At 47.9% G+C, this 21,605-nt stretch overlaps 7 protein-coding genes across 7 annotated transcripts; 3 read left to right on the top strand and 4 right to left on the bottom strand.

Annotated features, from left to right (window-relative positions):
* Positions 1 to 272: 272 nt before the first annotated feature.
* On the bottom strand, positions 273 to 1,683 carry GLAREA_01619 (C2H2 and C2HC zinc finger; the record flags this gene model as incomplete). Its single annotated transcript, XM_008088835.1, has 2 exons — positions 273 to 419; positions 499 to 1,683. 2 exons carry the CDS (start codon positions 1,681 to 1,683, stop codon positions 273 to 275), a joined length of 1,332 nt encoding a protein of 443 aa, XP_008087026.1.
* Positions 1,684 to 3,602: 1,919 nt separating this feature from the next.
* On the bottom strand, positions 3,603 to 3,851 carry GLAREA_01618 (uncharacterized protein; the record flags this gene model as incomplete). The annotated part of the gene is made up of 1 exon (XM_008088834.1): positions 3,603 to 3,851. The coding sequence occupies one exon, from the start codon at positions 3,849 to 3,851 to the stop codon at positions 3,603 to 3,605; it is 249 nt and encodes an 82-aa protein (XP_008087025.1).
* Positions 3,852 to 8,313: 4,462 nt separating this feature from the next.
* Positions 8,314 to 8,925, top strand: GLAREA_01617 (uncharacterized protein; the record flags this gene model as incomplete). The annotated part of the gene is made up of 1 exon (XM_008088833.1): positions 8,314 to 8,925. One exon carries the CDS (start codon positions 8,314 to 8,316, stop codon positions 8,923 to 8,925), a length of 612 nt encoding a protein of 203 aa, XP_008087024.1.
* Positions 8,926 to 10,194: 1,269 nt separating this feature from the next.
* GLAREA_01616 (uncharacterized protein) lies at positions 10,195 to 11,837 on the bottom strand (the record flags this gene model as incomplete). The annotated part of the gene is made up of 2 exons (XM_008088832.1): positions 10,195 to 11,583; positions 11,634 to 11,837. 2 exons carry the CDS (start codon positions 11,835 to 11,837, stop codon positions 10,195 to 10,197), a joined length of 1,593 nt encoding a protein of 530 aa, XP_008087023.1.
* Positions 11,838 to 13,061: 1,224 nt separating this feature from the next.
* On the bottom strand, positions 13,062 to 13,637 carry GLAREA_01615 (uncharacterized protein; the record flags this gene model as incomplete). Its single annotated transcript, XM_008088831.1, has 1 exon — positions 13,062 to 13,637. The coding sequence occupies one exon, from the start codon at positions 13,635 to 13,637 to the stop codon at positions 13,062 to 13,064; it is 576 nt and encodes a 191-aa protein (XP_008087022.1).
* Positions 13,638 to 14,138: 501 nt separating this feature from the next.
* On the top strand, positions 14,139 to 15,946 carry GLAREA_01614 (Metallo-dependent phosphatase; the record flags this gene model as incomplete). The annotated part of the gene is made up of 3 exons (XM_008088830.1): positions 14,139 to 14,195; positions 14,248 to 14,349; positions 14,396 to 15,946. The coding sequence occupies 3 exons, from the start codon at positions 14,139 to 14,141 to the stop codon at positions 15,944 to 15,946; spliced, it is 1,710 nt and encodes a 569-aa protein (XP_008087021.1).
* Positions 15,947 to 17,369: 1,423 nt separating this feature from the next.
* On the top strand, positions 17,370 to 21,003 carry GLAREA_01613 (Ankyrin repeat-containing protein; the record flags this gene model as incomplete). The annotated part of the gene is made up of 4 exons (XM_008088829.1): positions 17,370 to 17,386; positions 17,440 to 17,558; positions 17,611 to 20,783; positions 20,833 to 21,003. The coding sequence occupies 4 exons, from the start codon at positions 17,370 to 17,372 to the stop codon at positions 21,001 to 21,003; spliced, it is 3,480 nt and encodes a 1,159-aa protein (XP_008087020.1).
* Between the last annotated feature and the right edge of the window lie 602 nt (positions 21,004 to 21,605).

Below are 21,605 nucleotides of genomic sequence, written 5' to 3'. Positions count from 1 at the left end.
CCGCAAACACCCCCGCTAACCGCAACTCCAAAACGTCGTCGAAATATAACCGTTCAAGCTCCCGGCGACCTTAACCTGGCCCGTCTTGCAACCATAGACAAGATTTCTGATCAAGTCAATCCTCAACGCCAAACACAATTCCGGTTTCGAAACCCCCATTTTGTATTACAATCCGAAATTTGCGCCCCCCGTCCAAACACCTATTATTGCACAAAGAGCGAGCATGACGACTTCGTGTACTGTCGCAACTTTGCCCACATTTCATGTATGGCTCAATTTGCCTTTTTGATCTCCGGACTATGACCCTCGGTCGAGTCACTCATCACTTCGGACTTGTCAACTGGTGACTGGCTTCCAGTACTAGTATTTGCGGTACCATTTGTTAAGTTCTTTCCACATCCCTTGACCAAGATATGTCTCTGTTCGTTCAGTTAGCTTTCTATTTTCAAGAGAAACCACCTCCAATTACTGCAATTTAGAACCGGATCAAGAACGAACCTTCAATGCGTCTTTACGCGAGAAACTCTTATCACAATGTCCGCACGGAAAAGGCTTCACAGCCAAATGGATTCGCTTATGTCGTTTCAAATCGTGATTTCGATTGAAAGACTGTGGGCATAGATCGCATGTGAAAGGCCGGTCATTCTGTGGCTGTCGCTCAGGATGATGTCCATACATCGGTCCGCTCATCTGGTGTGGTGGATATTGCATGTTCATCCCTCCAACGATCGCCATCTGGTTTCCCGGGTTGTGGATATTCGACATGATTGGACCGTTCATGGCAGGTAGGTTGAATCCTCCATAAGGCCTCGCTTGGTATCCTTGTGGTGCGGAAACTGGAGAAATTCGGTTGATCGGTGCGGATGATGAACTTGGAGGAGACTGTTGGGTTGGCGATTGTTGGGTATATGCAGGGAACGTGGATTGTTGGGGTGTTGATGAAGGGGTGTAGTACGTTGGGGTAGGAGGAGGACGACCCCCATATTCCGGCGCGTGGATTGGTCCTTGATGTGGTGCCTGTGACACGTGGTGGGTGTTATTCAGACCATTGTTATTCAACTGTTGAGGGGGCGGTGGCGCTGCAGAGGGTTGTTGGTGTTGCTGATGTTGCTGCTGCTGCTGTTGTTGCGGGGCAAGAGTTGGAAGCTGTTGCTGCTGTTGTTGTTGCTGCTGCTGCCCGCCGGAAGAACTCATGCTCGTGGGAAAAGGAGGAAGACTGAGATCGAATGGAGGTGGGGGAAGTCCTTCTCCTGAAGTAGGAGAATTCGTGCTCCGATTCTGGAAATTTGTTGATGGTGAGTACAGTGGCCGCCCGTTCATGAAGTTCTGCTGTTGCGCGTACGGAGCAGGCATTGGTGGAGCTGAACTGTAAGCATAGGATACCGGGTTATGGATATTGTTTGCAGGCCCGGGCCAGTATCCCATCGGTTGATATGGACCAACACCCGTTGCTGAACTCCCCGAACTTCCACTATTTACGCTCGACAAAGGACTGTGTTCGTTTGGTAGGGCCGCTGGAGGAGTGAGAACGCTGCTCACCGAAGGGACGGGCGCGGAACTGGTAGGCGCGTATGCTGGGTACTTGTTATGCATTCCTGACTGGAGATGATCCGGGGGCGGTAGCTGGAAAGTCGGTAGATTGGAGGCGGCGGCCCTTCGAGCTGTGAAGCTCTGGGTCTCCATTGCAGAAATGGCTATTCAAAACGATGTCGGCGAGGAAGACTCGGAGATGTTTGGCGACAGATAAAGACGAGTAAGCTGCGCGCTTCCTTTGGTGGTGAGGGCAGAGGTGCCGACGCGAGTGAATGCTCACAAAGCGAATTCCGGTTTCTTTCTTACTTTCTTTCTTTCTCTCGTCCCGAACCAGACCAATTGCTGTATCACTGACTTGCTGTATCACTGACTTCCTGCACGCAACACACTCACGACGCGACTGGAAGAGTAAGTTCGAGGTTTGGTGTTTCTCCAGAGGTCGGTGTCCACACAGTTGTAGAGAATGTGGAGCGTCGATCACCTGGATGGCGGCCGGGGAGGCGTATATATGTAGCTTATTGGAGCCGGGGGGACGCCTCGACAGATGATGGGGATGGGATGGGGGACGGGTGGCTCGAGAGTTTGAGGTCGAGGCTGGAAAGTAAGTTGCTTGAATAAGAAGCAGAAAATAATGACAGTCCAGGACTAGCCAGCAACGACTAGGACAGGGTCGAGTGAACAGGTCTTTTCGCTACGGAGCTGCATTTTCCTTTCTTGCTTGTTGCTGGGCTCGCGGGGGGTCACATCTCAGGTTCCAAGGCATATCTACCGGGGGGCAGCGAGGAGGGGGGAGGACTAGAAAGGGCTGCCAGGCCTGCGATAGAGTGGACGAGTAGGCGTAGGCACTGCGTACTAGGTCTAGGTTCAAGTAGGTAGCGTGCAAGGCTATAAGCTTTACGCTGGCTGAAGTTGGCTGTTGCTGGCGCGAAGTGAAGAGGGGGGAACGGTGAACTGTGCTGATTGCGCTGCGCAGGGGTGCCAGTTGCATGGGATCGTGGGATCTGGTTCTGGCTCATCTGGCTCGGAGTAATCCGGTCGACGGTAACCGCTTGAGTGATAGCTGAACTGTGCGGGACTGTGCTGGACTATGCTTGTTTAGATGATTTGATGATTTGATGACAGTCTGCAATAACATCTATTATAATACCCTTATCCCCTCTCACCCATGATGAGTTGATCAAATCATTCAAGTGCCGTCTGACTGGGAGAGCAGAGCATGAACAGAGGAAGACGAGAGACGCTCGCGTAAGGTTAAGATTGCTGCTGAGAACCAGCTGCTGCGAGGGAAATGCGAGGTAAACACGCGGGTGTCTAGGATCAGATGACCGAGACGGACCGCCGCGCGATAAGACAGCTAAATGCGAGAACCGAGTCTGAATGTTTCCAGCTACCTGGGAAATTAGCACAACGATTGCCTTGTAATAATACGATTACAGTATCTTCGTCTAGTACTAGAAGACGACGACTAGTACGCATCGCATTACGAGCTCTTCTTCTAGCTCTTCCTCTCTACCACTCTATCTAACTGTCTAACATCCAAGAATTTCCTCAGCGTCCAGAGTCTAGACCGCCGCTTTTCGCCTCCGCCGACCCTCCAAACGTCGAGATGGGGGTCCAGCAGGGGCGCGCATAGTGCTCCTCCCGTCTTGCTGGGAACAAAAATTATTGAATCGACACCACCACCACCACCACACGCTTCTCCGCATCAACATCAACCCAAGCATTCCAGCACTCTTCACCTCAATCCGGCTGCCCAATACGACCCTTACCATCTCATCGCAACGTCAACACGGTTTCCCGCCCCGATATGGATGCAGAATCGTGGTCAGCACCACTACCATTGCTTACCAAACTTCAACCTTCTCTCTCCTTGCAACCCGACCACGCCGGATTCGGACCAAGAAGTATCGGGTCATGACTTTACGGATTCCACGATTTCCGCATATAGCAACTTTCCTTTTTGCGGCTGGATCAAATGAAAAGCTACTCGATCGAAAAACGACGGCTAAGATCAAGAACGAAAACTTGGTACGGTAGCCGACGCGATGGGTCCTCTCGAGTCAAACATCTCAACCAGCCTGGCATTTGCCCGGTCGACTCGTCCCGTCGTCGGTTGACCATCTGCTTCCCTTCCTTATTTTCTCCAGCGCCGTGGCAGCCCAGGCGGTCATTCGTCCAACACCGGGCGTCGCTCCCGTCCCCGAGTTTTGTACCTCTGGGATTGGTACGCTGCGTCGCACCTCACCTGCAGTGATGTCGCAGGACGCAGTGACCAGTGTGGTAAGCTGTCCGACGCCATATCGATGCATGCAGCCCATGGGGTTCCAGAGGCTTTTCTTGGCTGCACGCCCACGAGCTAAAATGCAGCCAGATGCCCAGGAAAAGCTGTCGCAAGGACTTGCCAGATGTCGTGCGGGATGGGCTGGCTCATGGCTGATGGCTGATGAAATCGACGGGAAATGGGAGACCACATGCACTATGGATGGATAATGGAACACCGCTCAACACTGTCGTGGGACGATCGTACGAACATATGCAACAGCCGTCAACACCACAAGAACAGTGAGCACACCCGACCATGCACAGCACTCCGAACATTCTACCGTCGTACAAACAAGGAACCAGGTTGTAGAGACGATGCTCCTCTGCGTTTTCACCCAGTTTCCCAATAAATGGGTTCCATTCAACACGGGAAGCGCGTGATCATTGACTATGATTGGCCTGTCGCGTTGATGAAAAGCTTCCCTCGAAGCAAGCACGCTATCGCTATCAGGTATGCTTGCAGCTTGGGAATTTTGGTAGACGTCAACTGGTCTCGCCGGATTATCTCATACGTTTCTGTAATGTTTATTGGAAGACAAGAACTACTTCTCTGCAGCGAAGCATCTCCAAGCTCGCACGCTACTACTGCCACTTGTCCCCGACTGCACGGCTCACACATTTCACAAAAAAAAGTGGTGGAGAAGCATCTTTTTGCGCGGGGAAGAGCAGCCAATATTGACAAAATGGGTTAAACGGCATCGTGAATGGCACATTTAAACTCCTTGCCCTAACTACAAATCTCTTAGTTGACGCCAGAGACGGGACACCTTGGGAAATCTGGATTGCTGGATTGCCGGGGCCTCTTGCAGGGCCTTTTTATGACACTCGACAACCACCACCGCAAACACAACCGCTGTATGGACTGTGGGATTGTTCATGGGTTGAAAGTCATTGGCTCTGTCCCAAATGGTCGCCGAGGTGCCAGAACCGAAATCGAAATCGGAAAGCAGCGGTCTCTGCCCAGACACATCATATATGAGATCAAGAAAAGAAAAGAAAGCATGCTTGTCATCTATTTCACTGCTTCGCCTATATTCAGTGTAACGACATTAAAAGCACGAAAGCCTCTTTTCCATGCTTCGTCGTTGGTTCATTCGAAGAAGCGGAATCTTGTTGAGGTCGGAAGCCCACGTTGCGCTGTAACTACCTTGATTGAGAAGTTGCACCTCTGGGTTACCAAAACCGAGGGTGCGGCTTGTGGGAAAGTTATTTAGGCAAGAAGCTGTAGGCCTGCACACTCTCACTATTAGCCTGGATCTCTCGCACGACTCCTCGTGTTGAAAATAACCTCGTGGGACACCAGTTTTAACATCCGTATTTTTGTTAAAACGTGGACTGTATCCAGCTAGCGGAAAGGAGTGCTCAAGACAGCAAAATGAGGTCTGCATGTGGAACAATTTGCTAATGCGAAAGAAAATATTACGGTGTGGGCAAATTTGCGACCATAACGGGAATGTCGTTTATTTTGGCTCATCTTGGATCTGTGGATGGCCAAGTTCCAGTTGAGCACGGTCTAGACCTCTGGCCGCTGGCAGCGACATCTTCAGAAATGTCCCCTGTAAGCACGGATCATGGATAGGCACGACAGGAGCATGGACAAATGACCACATGCAAGCCCGTCCCGAAGAGTTCCTTGAGCCTGGGAGATCTTTGCTGTTGTACCTGGAATGGAATAAGCAGTCCCTACGACTGCGAGTCTGTGCGATTCTGCTGGTTATCACAATCAAATCGACATCCATGGACCGACAAATGAAAATGCACACGGAAGTTTGCCACAGAAGTAATACACAGCTCGTAATCCGGCGGTTCATGGTTCCGAAGCTACCAGCTTTCGGGGACAACTCCTTAGACTTACAGATATGCGGGTGTCCATGTCCTGAAAATCTGTGGGAGTCAATCAAGCTCGCCTAAGGCTCAAGCTCCCATGTTCCCCGCGGTTGATTTTTGCGATCTGGATACAGTATTATGGCGCGGGCAACGATGTGCAAAGTTCAGACGAAGGGTCAATAGAATGTGTTGCGTGCGATACTCTAGATGCGGCGGGTTTCCTTTAGAGATCAGGGAGACACATTTCCAACCTCGTCGTCTCCGGAACAAACCCATGTGAGAGGGGTACACGGTACGACCCAGCTCCAGGACACAGGGGCCGAGTGGATGGCGGACGCCGGATGCTCATGTTCTATACTCGAGCACAAGAAACAGCAGTATCAACCATACCTCCGTACCTAGAGGGAAACGACCCCTAGGGTTCTTGCATATGTTACAGTACCGGCCACCAACTCACGGCTTTCAGCCTTCTTACCAGCTCTCTGGGTACTCTTCGTGTGCCATTCTGTCGTCCCGGAAACTCAACGTCGTGCGGAAACTCGCCTTTTTGGCGCGATGGCTTGAGATGCACCGTTGACTTGATACTTTGATGGTCAGTCAACCGAGAAACGTCTACTCACTTCGAATAATTGCTCCATAATTTCAGAACACATTTATGGACTGTGCTGGGAATATCAGCCTTCATGACAGGGACCGTAACAATCCTTGATAAGCCGAAGCCTCGCATACGCCCACAGACAAAAATGATCTGGGGGCGCTAGTTAGCCGTCCCCCAGAGAAACCACGCAGAGCCGCATTGTCCAGTAACAAGCCACCAAAACGAATGCACGGGAAATGTTCACGTTTATCCGCAAGTTTATAGGTCAGGAGTCAAACTCTTTAGGAGATGGTGTTGTGGGAATAGCCAGAGCGGCGTTCTCCATCGACGCCCATACATGTGCCTCCAGGGCCTCCCCAGTCGATGGCTTTTATGCATGCACACCTTGATTCAGATAAGATTCAGCCATCAACTGGCTCGGAATGAACCACTTCTGACCGTGCATTATACCATTACCTCGCTTCCTAAAAATAGGTTTATTGATAATAAGCGTAGTCAGCGATATTGCTTTCTTGGATCATCAGCTCGAGCATCAGACTACTCCGTAAGTGCGACTGAAATATTCCCTTCTTGTAGTCTGTCGAACTCTTTTGTAGTCACTTTCTGTGCTGATCGTCATTTATGGCACAGCAAGAATATGCACCAAGCGCTGGCATCTTATTTATCAAGACAGTTCATTTCCTCGACAGAATTTCAAGCATTTGAGCCATCCAGATCAAAGTGTCCACTGTAAAATCACCCGCAGCTTGTAGACAGTATCACTTCAGATTTCCATTCACTTAGGATATATTTATAGTGGCACGTCGCTTCGTGCTCTACGGTACTTCGTCCGAAGATGTACAAAGAGAGCCGTGCCGCATGGTGTTTCCGGAGGCAGCTCTGAATTTCCGACTTACCCTCCGTCTGACAATTTTCAGACAGCTGTTGAGAAGATCTTACAGCTGAGGGCTGAGGGTGTTCAGATGACACCCATCAGTTCAAAGCTATGTTTGCTTTTTTTCGTTACCCCTCGCTTGAGCATGAAATCAATTAAACGGATCTCCTTCAAACCTCATAGGCTCGGGGTGTAGAATTGTCTGGTAGAACCGAAGAAGCAGTGCATTACAAGTTTGTGGAAGGATGAACCTCCGAATAACTGTTATGCTTTTTAAGGTAGTTTTATTCCGAATAATGGAACGGTTCACCAGCAGAGCAAGCCACCGGCATGTTCTTCAGGTTCGACAAGGCAATCGGCAGAGTCGAGAGGCGCTAGAGATGGAGAGACTTGACAAGCTCGTGCCTTCAACCACGCAAACGACTGGAGAACAGCTCAGTGGTATTGCCTAGAGTTATTGCCTAGACTGCGGATATCGGAATCTTTAGCGGCCCACAAATATAGGGTTATAACGATATGGCTTTGCCAACTCATGAGTGTTACCTCGCTTTGGAGACTTGATACTGTGAATCGTACCGAGATCCACACCAATGTACGGGAGATTTCAAGCTAAGGCAAATACACATCTCAGTGTGCTTCGGGAGGTTTGTTAACTCACAAGATCGTACATGTTACAAAATTACCGGAGATTTGAGCAGACTGAGCCTGTGATTTGATCCTTTCCAGTAGAGCGGTGACTTCCGTACGGAGATATTGAAAGAGTACTTCAGAATACTAAAGAGAGGCTTTTGCAAGCGAGTGCTGTGGTGTGGTGTTTCTTCCTCCTATTTTTGTTGGCTTTAGTACCACACCGCATCCAGTAACGTCTTTGAGATTTTATCAATGTATCACCTTAATTATCAATACCTATGGCCGGGAACAAAATATCGCGTTACGATTCTTCGACACAATGACAAGAAACCAAGGCGTATTTCTTTGACCGAGGGCTGTATGCTTTGTCATTCCGAACAAGATGTCTCTGCAACATTTTGAGCTGGCAGCCTCAAAATTACTCGTCAATCTCTATCAAGAACTTTCTTGAAGCAACATCAATTTACTTACCTAGGTACCCAACTCTCTACTTGAACTTAATGAATTCCAACCATAAAGTAACGTGAAAATGTGTCGACATCACGGCATTATCCGCGAGTGTGGTCATGAGATTTGGTATCATGAAGGCTGCAATGCAAAGCAAGGTGTACAATATGCAGAGCCCGAGAAGGTCCGTCTAACTGTAGACTTTTTCTGTTACTCCTGTCTCGCCAACCCAGATAGGTATGTGGTGCCTTCACAATATCTGCGCAAAGAGAATCTCACAAACGGCAAGGCATTGTCAAAGTCGACTTTGCGTGATGCTAAGACCTTTTTGGACGCCCCTACGAGGCCTGGACAGCCAAAATGGGCTATAAGTCAAGGAGAATTTGACCGAGTCTTACTCACTCGTTCAAATTTACAGGCACTTCTCATTAGAGATATGTCCAACTCCATCATCGAGACTGGAGACATTTGGCCGTTTGAGGATTTCGAGCTTCCTGAATATGCTCAATTACTATCTCAGCTTAATAAAGTAGTAGAGCCTAGCTTGCTGTTCCGTAATGACTACTTTGGTTTGTTTAGAAAGACTAAGGAGCCTCAAAGACTTGAGGCCTCGAAAAAAGGCTCTAATCTATTGAATTTGTCGGTGTTGGTTTATTCAAAACCGAACAGAAATAGACTCGAGAGCAGGATATGATCAAGAAACTTTCTAGTTTGTTTCCCCTTTCCTGAGATATCACTTTACAAGTAGATTCGCCTCCCTCCTGATATACGAGATTCGAAGTCTACATCCAACGTCTCTGCCTTGGAGAGACCATGACGTTGTGCATTTTGAATACGCTAAATATTATGCTCTATTATCCTTGCTTGATGTAGACTATAGAGCGTATTGTCAACTAGCTGAATTGAGACTGTCATTAACAAGCTAAAGAAAAGTCGACTATTTGCAGTAGACTAAACAAGTGGTAAGTAGAACATCCTAAATAGCTGTTCAATATTTTTTAGTTAGCCTAGGTAAGATGAGTACTTCAGATATTAACAGGGCTCGAACGAATCTCGAAGACGTCTTGTGCTAGAGAACAACAGAATGAACACATGATGCTTCATCAAGGCCCCAACTTCCCCAGAAAAGAAATCATGTCTCTACTACCAAATCATACCGTCCACCACCAGCTTAAATCCATACAACTCAAATCCCCCTTCCAGAACACCCCAACCCCCTCGTCTACCACTACCCAATCCATCTAGCTCATCCGTCTCGCACCAAATCCACACACCAACCCTAACCCCAACGCCAAAAATCCCACTAACCCATATTTCTCCGACGCTTAACTAGCATCTCGGCCAAGCGCCTAACCTTAACATTCTAGACCTTGAACGCAGTCGGTCGGGCCGACACGGAGAGCGCCTACATGGGAGGCGGGGAGGACCGTTGATTGATTGTTTGGGTTTTTTCCGGGCTTGGGAATGTGGGTTAGTATGGGAGTTAGTGGGATGATGAAATTTCGAGGTCCATGATCGGAGATGATGAGAGTTTGGGAAGGAAAAATTGAGATGTCGAGTCGTATTCTGCGAATGACTGTTTGAGTGATTGTGTTACGCTATCGATGAGGGAGATTTCGGACCACGGTCGATAATAAACCTCCTTTGGAGCTAGGTCTAGTTAAAGGCACTGTAAACCATGTAGGTGTACAACGTGTCTAGGCGGTTTATCGAATCGATGTCCGCTAGGCGTTGGTTGAGAAGACTTAACATTGTCTTTGAAACTTACAGAATCTTGAAACTTTAGGGTTGATGTTTGAGATCTCGATTTTTCTGCAAAATGCGCAGAAAAATGTGTAGAACAGAGTCACCACCTACTCAAGCTCACAAAAAGAGATCGCAATTTACTCGTATCATAAACGTCAATCAAGCTCGCATAGTGGCTCGCAAAGTTGCTGAAGAATGGACATCATTTCCATTTCTCTCACTTATTATCTATATCGCTCTTTGCCTGCTCTATAGGCACACCATTTCCCTCAGCATCTTCCACTAAAGGTTTCGAATCGCCGTTCGTTTCCACTTCCCTTAAATCTTTTTTCAATTCCGCTACCACCTCTTCATAACCCTCCGTCTTCATATCCGTGATCCCCAGATCATCTTCTTCCTCCTGAGTCCTGTCGTACTCGATTTCCTCCAGCTGGGGATCCTTTTCAGGAAGCATTAAATTCTGCACATAACTGCCAGCAAGCGGATCGGTAAGAATGACGGTAAATTTGGCATCCCCCTTGATGGCGGCGTCTATGCCATCAAAGAACTTTTTCCAGTTCGTCTTGGTTTCCGAAGCGAGTGAGTCGCCTCCGTCTCCAGAATCGTCACCAACATCGAAAATCTGTTTATGTAAATCGTCTCTAATATTGGTCAAGAGGCCCTCCACTGTGGTGAAACGCCCACCAAGTGTTCCCGGATTGACTTGCAGACTCAACTCCGGACATTCAAGAGCACAGGACTCTGATTTTAAGATGTCTCGTGCTAAATCTGTTGAATTCTCGACCTTGAGAGTGATCTTCTTTCCCTTTTCCGGAATCGCACCACCAGTCTTGACTTCGTTGGATCGATATCCACATAATTCGCAGACCGTGCTCATAATAATGACCTGCTTAAAATAGGGAATGTCGACCATTTTCATGTGCGTAACACAAGGTCGGGTGCATCCAGGACATGCGGCCGGGAAAGAATATACTTCGTTGGGCACCACATCGTCGTCTTCGAACGTAGCCGCGGTAGGCATTCCCTCTACGGTTGTGACAATTTCTTCGTCATGCTCCAAATCATCATTGCCCGTCCCACCGATGCCTAGATCCTCATTCTGCTGAGGAGTGCGCGAATATTCAACCTTTTTCCATTTTCCGACGCCATCCTTTTGATCTGGCTCGATCCATGAGTTCCCCGCGGGATCATCGAGGGTGACCCTGAATGGAAAGCTCTTCCCATCAATCATATCTCGGCCTTTAGCAAGGATCTCTTCAATTTTAGCCCACACTTCTGGCATCTGCTCCTTTCTCGCAGGTTGGTGTAATTCTAGATCCTCAAGTATCATCGAAAGTAGTCCTTCGACATTAGTCAATTGCCCTCGGCCAGCCGGGACCTCAATGTCGAGCTCGATAAATTTGACTACACAGTTGTCTCCTTTAACGACTTGTCGCGCGAAATCGGCAGGCGTGGTAAGACGAAGTTCGTATCGCGCGCCTCTTTGCTGGATTTCTCCTGCAGATTGGATCTGAGAATTCTTGAAGCTACAGTGCGGGCAGTAGAAAGACATTATGATTATTTCGCGAAAGAAAGGGATCCGAGTAAGAAGCATTCTGGTTATGCCCTATTCCAAAAAATTAGATCAGGTGTGGGTTGATCCGTGGAAAGACTCACATTTTCTCTACAATTCATACATAAACTCTCAATCTCGTCCACTACTTTCTGCTCTTCCTCTGGCACTTGTGTTGTGGTAGGGGCGACTTCATTCGCGTCTGCTTTGGAAGCGGCAACATTTTCGGCCTTATTACCTATACTATCAAAGAAATCGTCAAAAGCCTTGCCGTCAGGCTTGGTATCTTCTTCGTGGGTATTTGACATTGCAGATGTATAAGTTGGTATAGTTGAAAATTAAAAAGTTGTCGATGGCGGGGTCTTTCAAGGAAAAAAATATCATCGATAAGCGATAAGCACTTGTTAGAACCTTGTGGAACCCCTCATCAGGCTGGTCACAAGGCTGTCAAATTGTAACAGATTTCTTAAATATTATGTTCGCCACTCTATCGGTAAAAGGTTTCTGGCTTCTCTAATACGTCTTCAATCGAATGACAATTTCAAACAAGCTAACTAAGATGAGGGTTTTCTAATCGCCGCAAGTCGCTTTTTAGCATACATCGAGTTCTCAAGTCCTCACTCCTGACAAACCTAGATGGGCAAACTCAATCATTCCTACGGATTTTTGATTGCGGTGTATTACATCGAGCCTCTCAGGACTGCAATGATTTCAGAAGATTTGATACTAGCCGTCCGGGGCTCCTTTCTGTCTTCAGAACGAATTCGTACGCAGCTATCATGCCCCCAGTAATCATTACGACCAGCAAAACGGAAAGGAGAATTCTGCTATGTGTTAGTTCTTTCCTTGCGTTGTTCCATATGGACTAACATGACTTTTCTGTTTCTTGAAATACAAGACATTCGCTCCGAAGACGACCCATGTTCATAGATTTCGATACTGGAATTCCTCAATGATGTTTCCTCGTTGCTGTTACATTCTTGTCGAATTAGTTGCGGCGTCGGTTGAACCTCGTCACATTTCAGAACTCGTGCTTCAGAGGCCGCCAGAGGATCTTGTTGTTGAATATGCTCTTGGTGACGGAGCCAGTGTCTGCTGAAGGATGGGGTCATCCGCTTCACGCGCTCATGTATTCCATAAGGTGTTGGAATAGTATATTGTTGACGAATTTCGAGAGGACATCGTCCCTTTTGTATAAGGTCGTGATATGTATTTGCATTTTTGGGCCGTTCTACCTTTGGTTGCTCATTTGAGCCCCCAGCGCGAGGGGCAAGCAGTGGTGTATGCAAATCAGGTCGTTCGGTCCTTTGTGCAATGTATGTCTTATCCCAGCATGTTAAGGGCTTGGGTCTGGTATACTCAGTCTCTTGCCAATAGTATGACACAGAAGGTAGTTGATATCTCGAACGTCGCGATGCTAGTTTCCAAACATGTCAACAATTTGCAACATCTTAGACAGCATGAGTCCGCACCATCGACCTTTGGAGTCGGCTTCCTAGTCGCAGAATGTACCCAGCTATGTCTTTCGGCCATCACTTCTTCATGAAGTCCAACAAATCGAGGCCAAAACCAGATGACGTGCCCTGAGAGGCTTTCTGTTTCGCCAACAGAGCTTGAAGGCCACCCTGCTTCCGATTCTTCGCTCGCTTCTTGCTACTTGTACTTGGGCTCTCTGTGGCAACTATGTTGGATGATAATTTAGGATTGGCGGATGATGGAGGGATATTCGCAGATTCTGGGTCGTGAGCCGATGTTTTCCTAGGTTTGTGTCGTGGTAAAGATGTTGGAATAGGATGTCGAGTTTTCTTCTTGCAGCATTTGCATGCAAAAGTGATACATTTGCTCTGGGGAGCATCGCGCCTGCCATTCAGCTTTCGTCTCGATTCTTTTTGGGCCTCCATTGTCGCCTCTAGTCCTAAAATCATGATAGTTCCGCAAGCACCGCAAGTTTCCCGTCGGTGCGACTCCGTCGGCTCAAGATTGCTGCAAGATAAGAGAGCATTGTACGTTGACATGACCTGCCTGGAAACTGCAGGTGCCGTTATCGCAAGAACACGGGCAGATTCATTCAAGAAGTTTAAACGCGCCGAAACTTCGGAAGATGCCATAATACGTTCATTGGGAGCTCAGCACTGAATATGAGGCCTGGTGTGACGCGACGAACGAAGTGATGGGTGAAGAATATTTTTGAAGCAGCTGTGCGGGGACATCAGAAAACGGCATATGTTCATGGTCCGAGCTTTCTACATTTTTAGAGCGTCAACAAAACCAAAACCATTGGATATTCATACATCTGGATGTCGCAGTATTTCATTGATATGATATTCCGATTTGTCACTGATATTGGAAAAAGAAAAATTGTGTTTTCAAAAATGACTTGACTTGTTACTAAGGTTTTCCATAAAGCCCGTTTTTTGTATTCAAAGCCAGGACGTCGTTGCTCAACCCCATACTTCTAAATCCAGGCATTCGAGTAGACAACCCTTGCTTCTCGATGTGTTTCGTCATTTTGAGCACTCGAACTCAACAAAAGTTGGCATTGATCCACTGAGCTTTAGTTAGTCAATAGGCTGCTGTTAACAAACGCACTCTCTCTACCTTCCTGTACAATGGCTTCCGCTACGCTTATCGACGGGCAGGGTCTGCGAATTGCTGTCGAAGGATGTGTGAGTGTTGCTACCCTCTACTTCCGGTTCATACGAACTGAACCACAATTAGGGGCATGGCACGCTAGATGCTATATACGCATCAACAGAGAAAGCATGTCAAGTAAGAGGCTGGGATGGAGTAGATCTCCTCATCATTGGTGGAGATTTCCAGGTAATTAGAATATCGAATACCCATCAGGCGTTACTGACGATTAAAGGCAGTACGGAATGCACACGATTTAACGGTGATGTCCTGCCCGGTCAAATATCGAGCAATTGGCGACTTCCACAAATACTACAGCGGCTCCAGCAAAGCCCCTTACCTCACGATATTCGTTGGCGGCAATCACGAGGCTAGTAGCCATCTTTGGGAACTGTTTTATGGCGGCTGGGTTGCGCCAAACATGTACTATATGGGGGCCGCGAATGTCGTGCGAATAGGTGGTGTTCGTGTTGCGGGAATGTCTGGCATCTGGAAAGGTCGAGATTTTAACAAGCACCACCATGAACGCCTGCCATACAATTCAGATGATATCAAGTCAATATACCATGTTCGCGAAATCGACACACGAAAGCTCCTACTGTTACGCTCACAAATTGATATTGGTGTTAGTCACGATTGGCCGCGAGCCGTTGAACGACATGGAAATGAAAAGTTGCTATTTCGGATGAAGCCCGATTTTGAGCAGGAGTCAAAAGATGGAACGTTGGGTAACCAAGCAGCAGCCTACGTTATGGATAGATTGCGGCCGCCATACTGGTTTTCTGCTCATATGCACTGCAAGTTTTCTGCTACCAAGAGTTATGAGAGTAATGTACACCAGGTGACTGGACCTGTCACTTCCTCAAGCGCAACAAGAGATATCACCAGCTCCAAGTTGGATGAGGTTGAGACCCCAGGCAGCCTAGCTATGCCCCACAACGAAGACGAGATTGATTTGGATTTGGATGATGATACCACACCTCCTCCCACAATTATTAATAGTGGATCTGCAATTCAAAATCAAGACGAGATCAACATAGAGGACGACGAGGAGGCCACGAGTAAAGTATCAGCAATAACTTCATCTGTTCCAATGGACATTCGCGCTCAGCTTCCAGCGGCATTTTCGCGAGCTCCACCCTCACAGCGTCCAACTCCAGGACAGCCCTGCCCTCCTGAGGTGACCAACCACACGGTACGATTTCTTGCTCTGGACAAATGTTTACCAAGTCGTAAGTTTCTTCAACTACTGGAGATCTTGCCGCACGGTACGCCCAAGGATGACTCTACGACCGCTGAACCGAGTGCTAGAGTCAAGCCAAAATTCGAGTACGATCCTGAATGGCTAGCTATCACACGGGTCTTTGCTTCTGATATAGTTCTTGGGAGCAAAACTGTTCCTGTACCGCGAGATTTAGGAGAGTCTCACTATCGGCCCTTGATAGAAAAGGAGCAAGAATGGGTCACAGAGAACATTGTCAAGGCAGGAAAGCTTGAGATCCCTGAGAACTTTGTTGTTACCGCTCCTATATTTCAAGATGGGATGCCAGAGATCGTTAGCGAGGGGCCTGTTGAATACAACAACCCTCAAATGCAACAATTCTGCGGTCTGGTAGGCATCGAAAACAAGTTCTTTGCCACTGACGAAGAGAAACAGGAGAGGATGAGGAGTGGCCCACCTCCAGCGGAGGAAAGACGGGATGGTGGTTTTGGAAGAGGACGTGGGAGAGGACGAGGAGGGGGGAGAGGGAGGGCAAGAGGGAGAGGCAGAGGGGGGCGTTGGTAGAGCTCTTTTGCATTATTGTTTACTTCCAATGATACCCCAGGCATACGGATCCATCGCTATCGTCTTCCGCTGGCATAAACTAGCTTATCTTGCAGCAACCGCATGTCGGAGTGCGGTAGTTCATTTCACTTATGCTGTAGTTTACTGACGGCCACTTCGAGAATGGTGAGGCAGGAAAGATCTGGAGTTAAAAAACAGGGTAGAGAGCCACCGTGCTCAGCAATGTTCTGAGATGAACAACTCAGTGGCATCTGCAGTGTGCTATGAGAAGGATTCTGAATTCTTCTTGGGGCTTCAGAGACTGAAATCTGGGGTCGGACAAAATGCAGAGGAGCGGATCGTGAAGCTTAGCCAGTCCTGTGGCAACATGAACGCTCTTCGCCCTTTTGAGAATCCAGTATGCATATCTCCACTCATAATCAGGATCATCACATGCATCGTGGGGTCCCGGCTCAATAAGAACGTTGGCATGCCTGTATTCATATCAAGGTACACAGGAAACACTGCAACTGTCAGCGGTACCATTGCATTGCAACGCAAGACGGTGAACTGGTCTATTCTTCGCGCTTCCCCTTTCTTTGTGCCAACGTAAACCTCCTTCGAGCGCCCTTCATAGTCAGATGATCTTCGCACTCGAGTAATGAAAGGTCGACCGTCGCATCCCGACGCCGGGAGATCCGGTCTTTCGACCGGTTGGTGCAGCGCGGTACCTGCTGATCCAGTGATCGCGCATGCAAAGGCGGTGAGTGGCTGGTGCTACGAGTGGACAAGGGATAACGACCAGTCAAAATATGTCCAAAAATAGTGCACACGCTTGACGGTGAAGCTGCGTAAACACCTTTGTTATAAGACACAATCGTATTTCCTTGCGTTCATTTTGGAAAAGCAAGAAGCTGCGACCGTTACCTCTCAGTCCAGTCCAGCTTCCATTTGCCACAGCCCCACAAATCCCAATTTGTGTGCTGCAAGCACCTCATCATATCGCTCAAAATCTCATTACTCCGGCAAGTGGCAGAATCAAACCGACCAACCGCGTCCTCGATTTAGGACCGTGGACAATCCTTGAATCAACACCTCTTGACTCTCGACTACGTCCTGCACCTACATCACCTAAGAGCTCCTCCTCGAAAGACTTTGCTGTGCAAATCTTTACATTTCGACGTACTGGAGACCCTCAACAAACCCGGACACCCAAAATCCAGAGAACTGAATGGCTACCCTTGGTGAGATGATATTCGACCAACGAAATTCTATTTCATTTTACAACCATTGACCTTTACCGCGGATCTGTCCTGTTTCTGGATTTTAATCCGTCAACTGGAACGATCACTGTGTAACTGAATGTTGCTCTGCCTCATTTGAAGCTTGGAAACAAAACTATTGGTTTGCAAAACTGTACACAATTGGAAGAAATTGAGGAACAATGAAGTTCGGACGCAAGTATGTTCATATGCTGGCCATTCGGGCGCAAAGGCTGACATCAACTCCCCCAGTCTACCCCGAAATCAGGTGCCAGAATGGTCTTCCTCATATATCAACTACAAAGGCTTGAAAAAGCTCATTAAAACTGCTTCTGCGGTATACAAGCTCGGCAAGGACGTCAATCTCGCTGGTAAGGGCTACCCAATTTCACACAGCTCAAAGTTTTACTGACCACGAGACAGAAATTCTTTTCTCGCTTGACCGAAACCTCGAAGATGTGGACGCATTTTACAATAAGAAGTTTGGAGATGCCTCCCGGCGATTAAAGCTATTACTGGAACGCTATGGCTCCTCGAAACAGAGTCTGGAAGAACTCGATCAAACCGAAATTGAGGAGTTAATGAGCGCTCTACTGGAGCTTCGTGGCCAACTTCGGAAGTTACAATGGTTCGGCGAGGTCAATCGACGGGGTTTTGTCAAGATTACCAAGAAACTAGACAAAAAGGTCCCGAACGTCTGCGCCCAGCATAAGTACATTGCTTCCAAGGTGGATCCGAAACCGTTCGCTACAAACGCGGCTCTAGCGGAGGCCGTGAAAACGATAAATGACTGGCTTGAGGTCTTAGGAGATACTAAAGGGAAGGATGGTACTACCCCAGTCCAGGCAGCTCACACTGTCAAGCGCACATCGTCAAGGTCTATCATCAACTTGCCGAACGGACTTCTCGATATCGTCGACCAAGCTATTCGCAATGACGATGTTCCCATTCTCAAAGAGGCCCTTGCCGAAGTCAGTTTCGAGCCTCACGATGCAGGAATGCAAAAGTTGCTAGTCAATCTTCTTCAAAGATCTATTTCGAGCCGATCACGTCAATGCATTGGCTTTCTTTTGACAGATATCAAATCTCTAGACGAGACGGATGACATCAATCATCGTAATTGTTTACATCGCTTGGTTATTTCCATTGGTAGATCCAAAACGAATCCTCAACTTACCAAATCCCTTGAGCTCGATTCTGAGCGCATGCGATTTCTGACCCCTGCGGAATCACCTCTGTTGGGTCCTGAACGTTGCGAAATCCCCGAATCTACACTTCTAAGCATCAACGACGAGTCGGTAACCCTCTTGATTTACCTTCTCGATAAACTTCTACCCCACCAAAGAGCTGCATTGTCCAGCAAAGACTCGTACGACCGCTTACCTCTTCACTACGCTGCAGAGTACGGATTCGTCGTGGTTTGTGAAGTCGTCATGAAGTACATGCAGACGTGGGGTCAGTTCAGTGTAGAACATGGCATCGATGCTCCTGAATGGCAAGACAAAGAGGGACTCGCGCCTCTACATCTGAGCGTCATTGGCGGCCATACTCTGACCACTGCAGCCCTCCTCAGAGCGGAGAATTGGCAGGGTTCCAGAGACCAAAAGGCTGCAATGAGACGGGATATTTCGAAGTCCAGCGCAGTTCTTGCGCTTGCCACGAAATCAAATTTTGCCCAAATCGTACAGCTTCTTGTTAATGCAGGGGTGGATATCAACTGGCAAGATGAAACTGGCGAGACTGCCTTGCATGTTGCTGCTCGTTTTGGTCACGATGAATGTGCGAAGGCGCTATTGAGCGGTACTGCTGATCAAAGAGCTGATGTCGAACTTGCGGAGAATTCATTCTCATGGACCCCTCTGCATATCGCTTGCGTCGACGGTCATCAATCTATAGTTGAGCTTCTCATTGCAGCTGGTGCAGATATCAAGCGACAAGATGCGTCTGGTTGGACCGCCAGGGAACACGCTGCATTAAGAGGGCACCTTAAAATCGCCGATATCCTCTTGCAGGCTTCGTTAGAAAGACTTTCGACAGGGTCTGATGCTTCGTCGGGCACTAGCTCATCTTCATCACATAGAGTTTCATCGCTCGAAGCTGTGCACTCACAAAGTAGCAGTAACAGTATCCCCAAAGCAGTGGAACCTGTCAAGTCCTTTGGTCATCGATATCTGACAAATGAAAGTCTCGTCCTTGTTAGTCTAGGTTCCATGGATATGAGGAAAGATCTCCCAGCCGTGAAGCTTGATAAGATTCCAATGGCCCAGGCACATTCTACCCAACTGGACACTGCGCTTTCTGTCATTGTTACTGCAAAGGGAGCCCAGGGTGAGCCAACGATCATCGATCTTCCAGTCCAAGACAATATTTCAACAGAGCCAATCATGTTTTCCACCGCGGACGTTTCGGCAGTCAAGCTTTACTTTGACATCGTCCCAACTTACGCCGGAATTCAGGAGCATAAGGTTGGTCGTGGGGTGGCCATCTTAGCCAACATGAAACAAGCAATTGGCTTGAAGCGAATGAACTTGCAAGGAGACGTGAGCGTCCCAATCATGAGCACTGACCTGGAAGTGATTGGCAGCGTCAACTTCAACTTTCTCATCATTACACCATTCAGCCACCCAAATATGGGAGTCACTGCGAAACAAACGTACTGGAAGGAAATGACGTCGACTATGGTCATAGGACACCGAGGTCTCGGCAAGAACGTCTCTTCAAACAGGTCTTTGCAATTAGGAGAAAACACGCTACAATCTTTCATTGCTGCGGCCAATCTCGGCGCCAACTATGTGGAGTTTGACGTTCAGCTTACCAAAGATCTTGTCCCCGTTATCTACCACGACTTTCTCGTTAGCGAAACGGGAATCGATGCTCCAGTTCACACTTTGACGCTTGAACAGTTCCTTCATGTCAATGATGGTACGCCACGCCCTTCTAGACCGCCTTCCCCGCCGAAAGAAAAGGATAACCCGGCTTTCAAGGTTGTTCGCGGCGCAGATCGTCAACGATCGCTATCCCTCGGGAATGCTATACCTGAGGACGAGATGCCTGAGCGAATGAAGCACACTCGTGACTTCAAAGCCAAGGGCTACAAAGCCAATTCCCGCGGAAACTTCATTCAAGCACCATTTACGACGCTCGAGGAGATGTTTCTTAAGCTGCCAGAGAACGTTGGCTTCAATGTCGAGATGAAGTATCCTATGTTGCACGAGTCGGAAGAACAAGAAATGGACACATATGCGGTTGAGCTAAACAGCTTCGTGGACACTGTATTGACGAAAGTATACGACCTCTGCAAAAAGCGAAAGATCATCTTTAGCAGTTTCAACCCGGACATTTGCCTTCTTTTGAGTTTCAAACAGCCGAATATGCCAGTACTCTTCTTGACTGATGCTGGAACGCACAAGGTTGGTGATATTCGGGCAAGTAGTTTGCAAGAAGCCATTCGCTTTGCCAGTCGCTGGAATCTTCTTGGTATTGTCAGCGCTGCCGAGCCACTATGTAACAGTCCACGGCTTGTGCGTGTGGTAAAGGAAAATGGCCTTGTTTGTGTCAGCTACGGGAGTCTGAATAATGATCCTCTCAAAGTTCAGGTTCGTAATATTCTACTATTAGTACGTCTCCGACGCTAACATTTCACAGGAGCAAGTTAACGAGGGCATTGATGCGGTCATCGTGGACAGTGTGCTCAAGATCCGAAATGGTCTTACCAAAAACTCGAAGCCAGCCACTTTGACTGTACCACAACCACTTCCGACCCCAAAAGCCGACATTATTAATGATGTGGGCGTAAAGGACACGATTTCGCTTTAGAGAATTTGTGGATGAGCAAAACAGAATTGTAACCCATGTGCTCAGCCGTTGGAGTGTTGGAGAAGGATGTTCAACTCACTCCTCATACCTTTTCCTATGGAGTACAAAATTGCTTTACCTTCGACTTCATGGCGTTTTCTGATTCTTTCTCATTGTACACGAAGATTAGATCGGTCCTTGTTTCCTTAGATAGAGTTTTCTTTAGCCGTATCCGAACTCGACCGGGCTTTGGCTTTGGCTTCGAATTTGACGTTTTGAAGGAGCTACGATGCTCTCTTCTGGTCTCCCTCCTCTATAGCTCTGCCCCTGCTCTTTCGGATAGAGTGCTGCTTCTATTAACGGCTTGCTGACTTACGCTTCTAGCATGACCCACCACAACCAATTCTCGCTGCTTTTTCCCTACTACCACGTTATGAGCTTCCAGAGCCCTTCGACCCAGTAGCTTCTTTATACTTGTGTGCGAAGCTTAAGTCCATCTTGACGATTCAGACGGCACATTATAAGTTAATTAACAAAACGACAGCTTCGGTTTCTTTGGTGATGTAGGTTGGCATGTGAGGTTTTCTCTTAATCGAGTTGCCAAATTGCCGCTACTTCATCTC

This window comes from Glarea lozoyensis, assembly GCF_000409485.1.
Source record: "Glarea lozoyensis ATCC 20868 chromosome Unknown GLAREA7, whole genome shotgun sequence".
Taxonomy (NCBI): Eukaryota; Fungi; Ascomycota; class Leotiomycetes; order Helotiales; family Helotiaceae; genus Glarea; species Glarea lozoyensis.
Note: the sequence above shows the minus strand (reverse complement) of the source record. Positions and strands in the feature narration are given on the sequence as shown.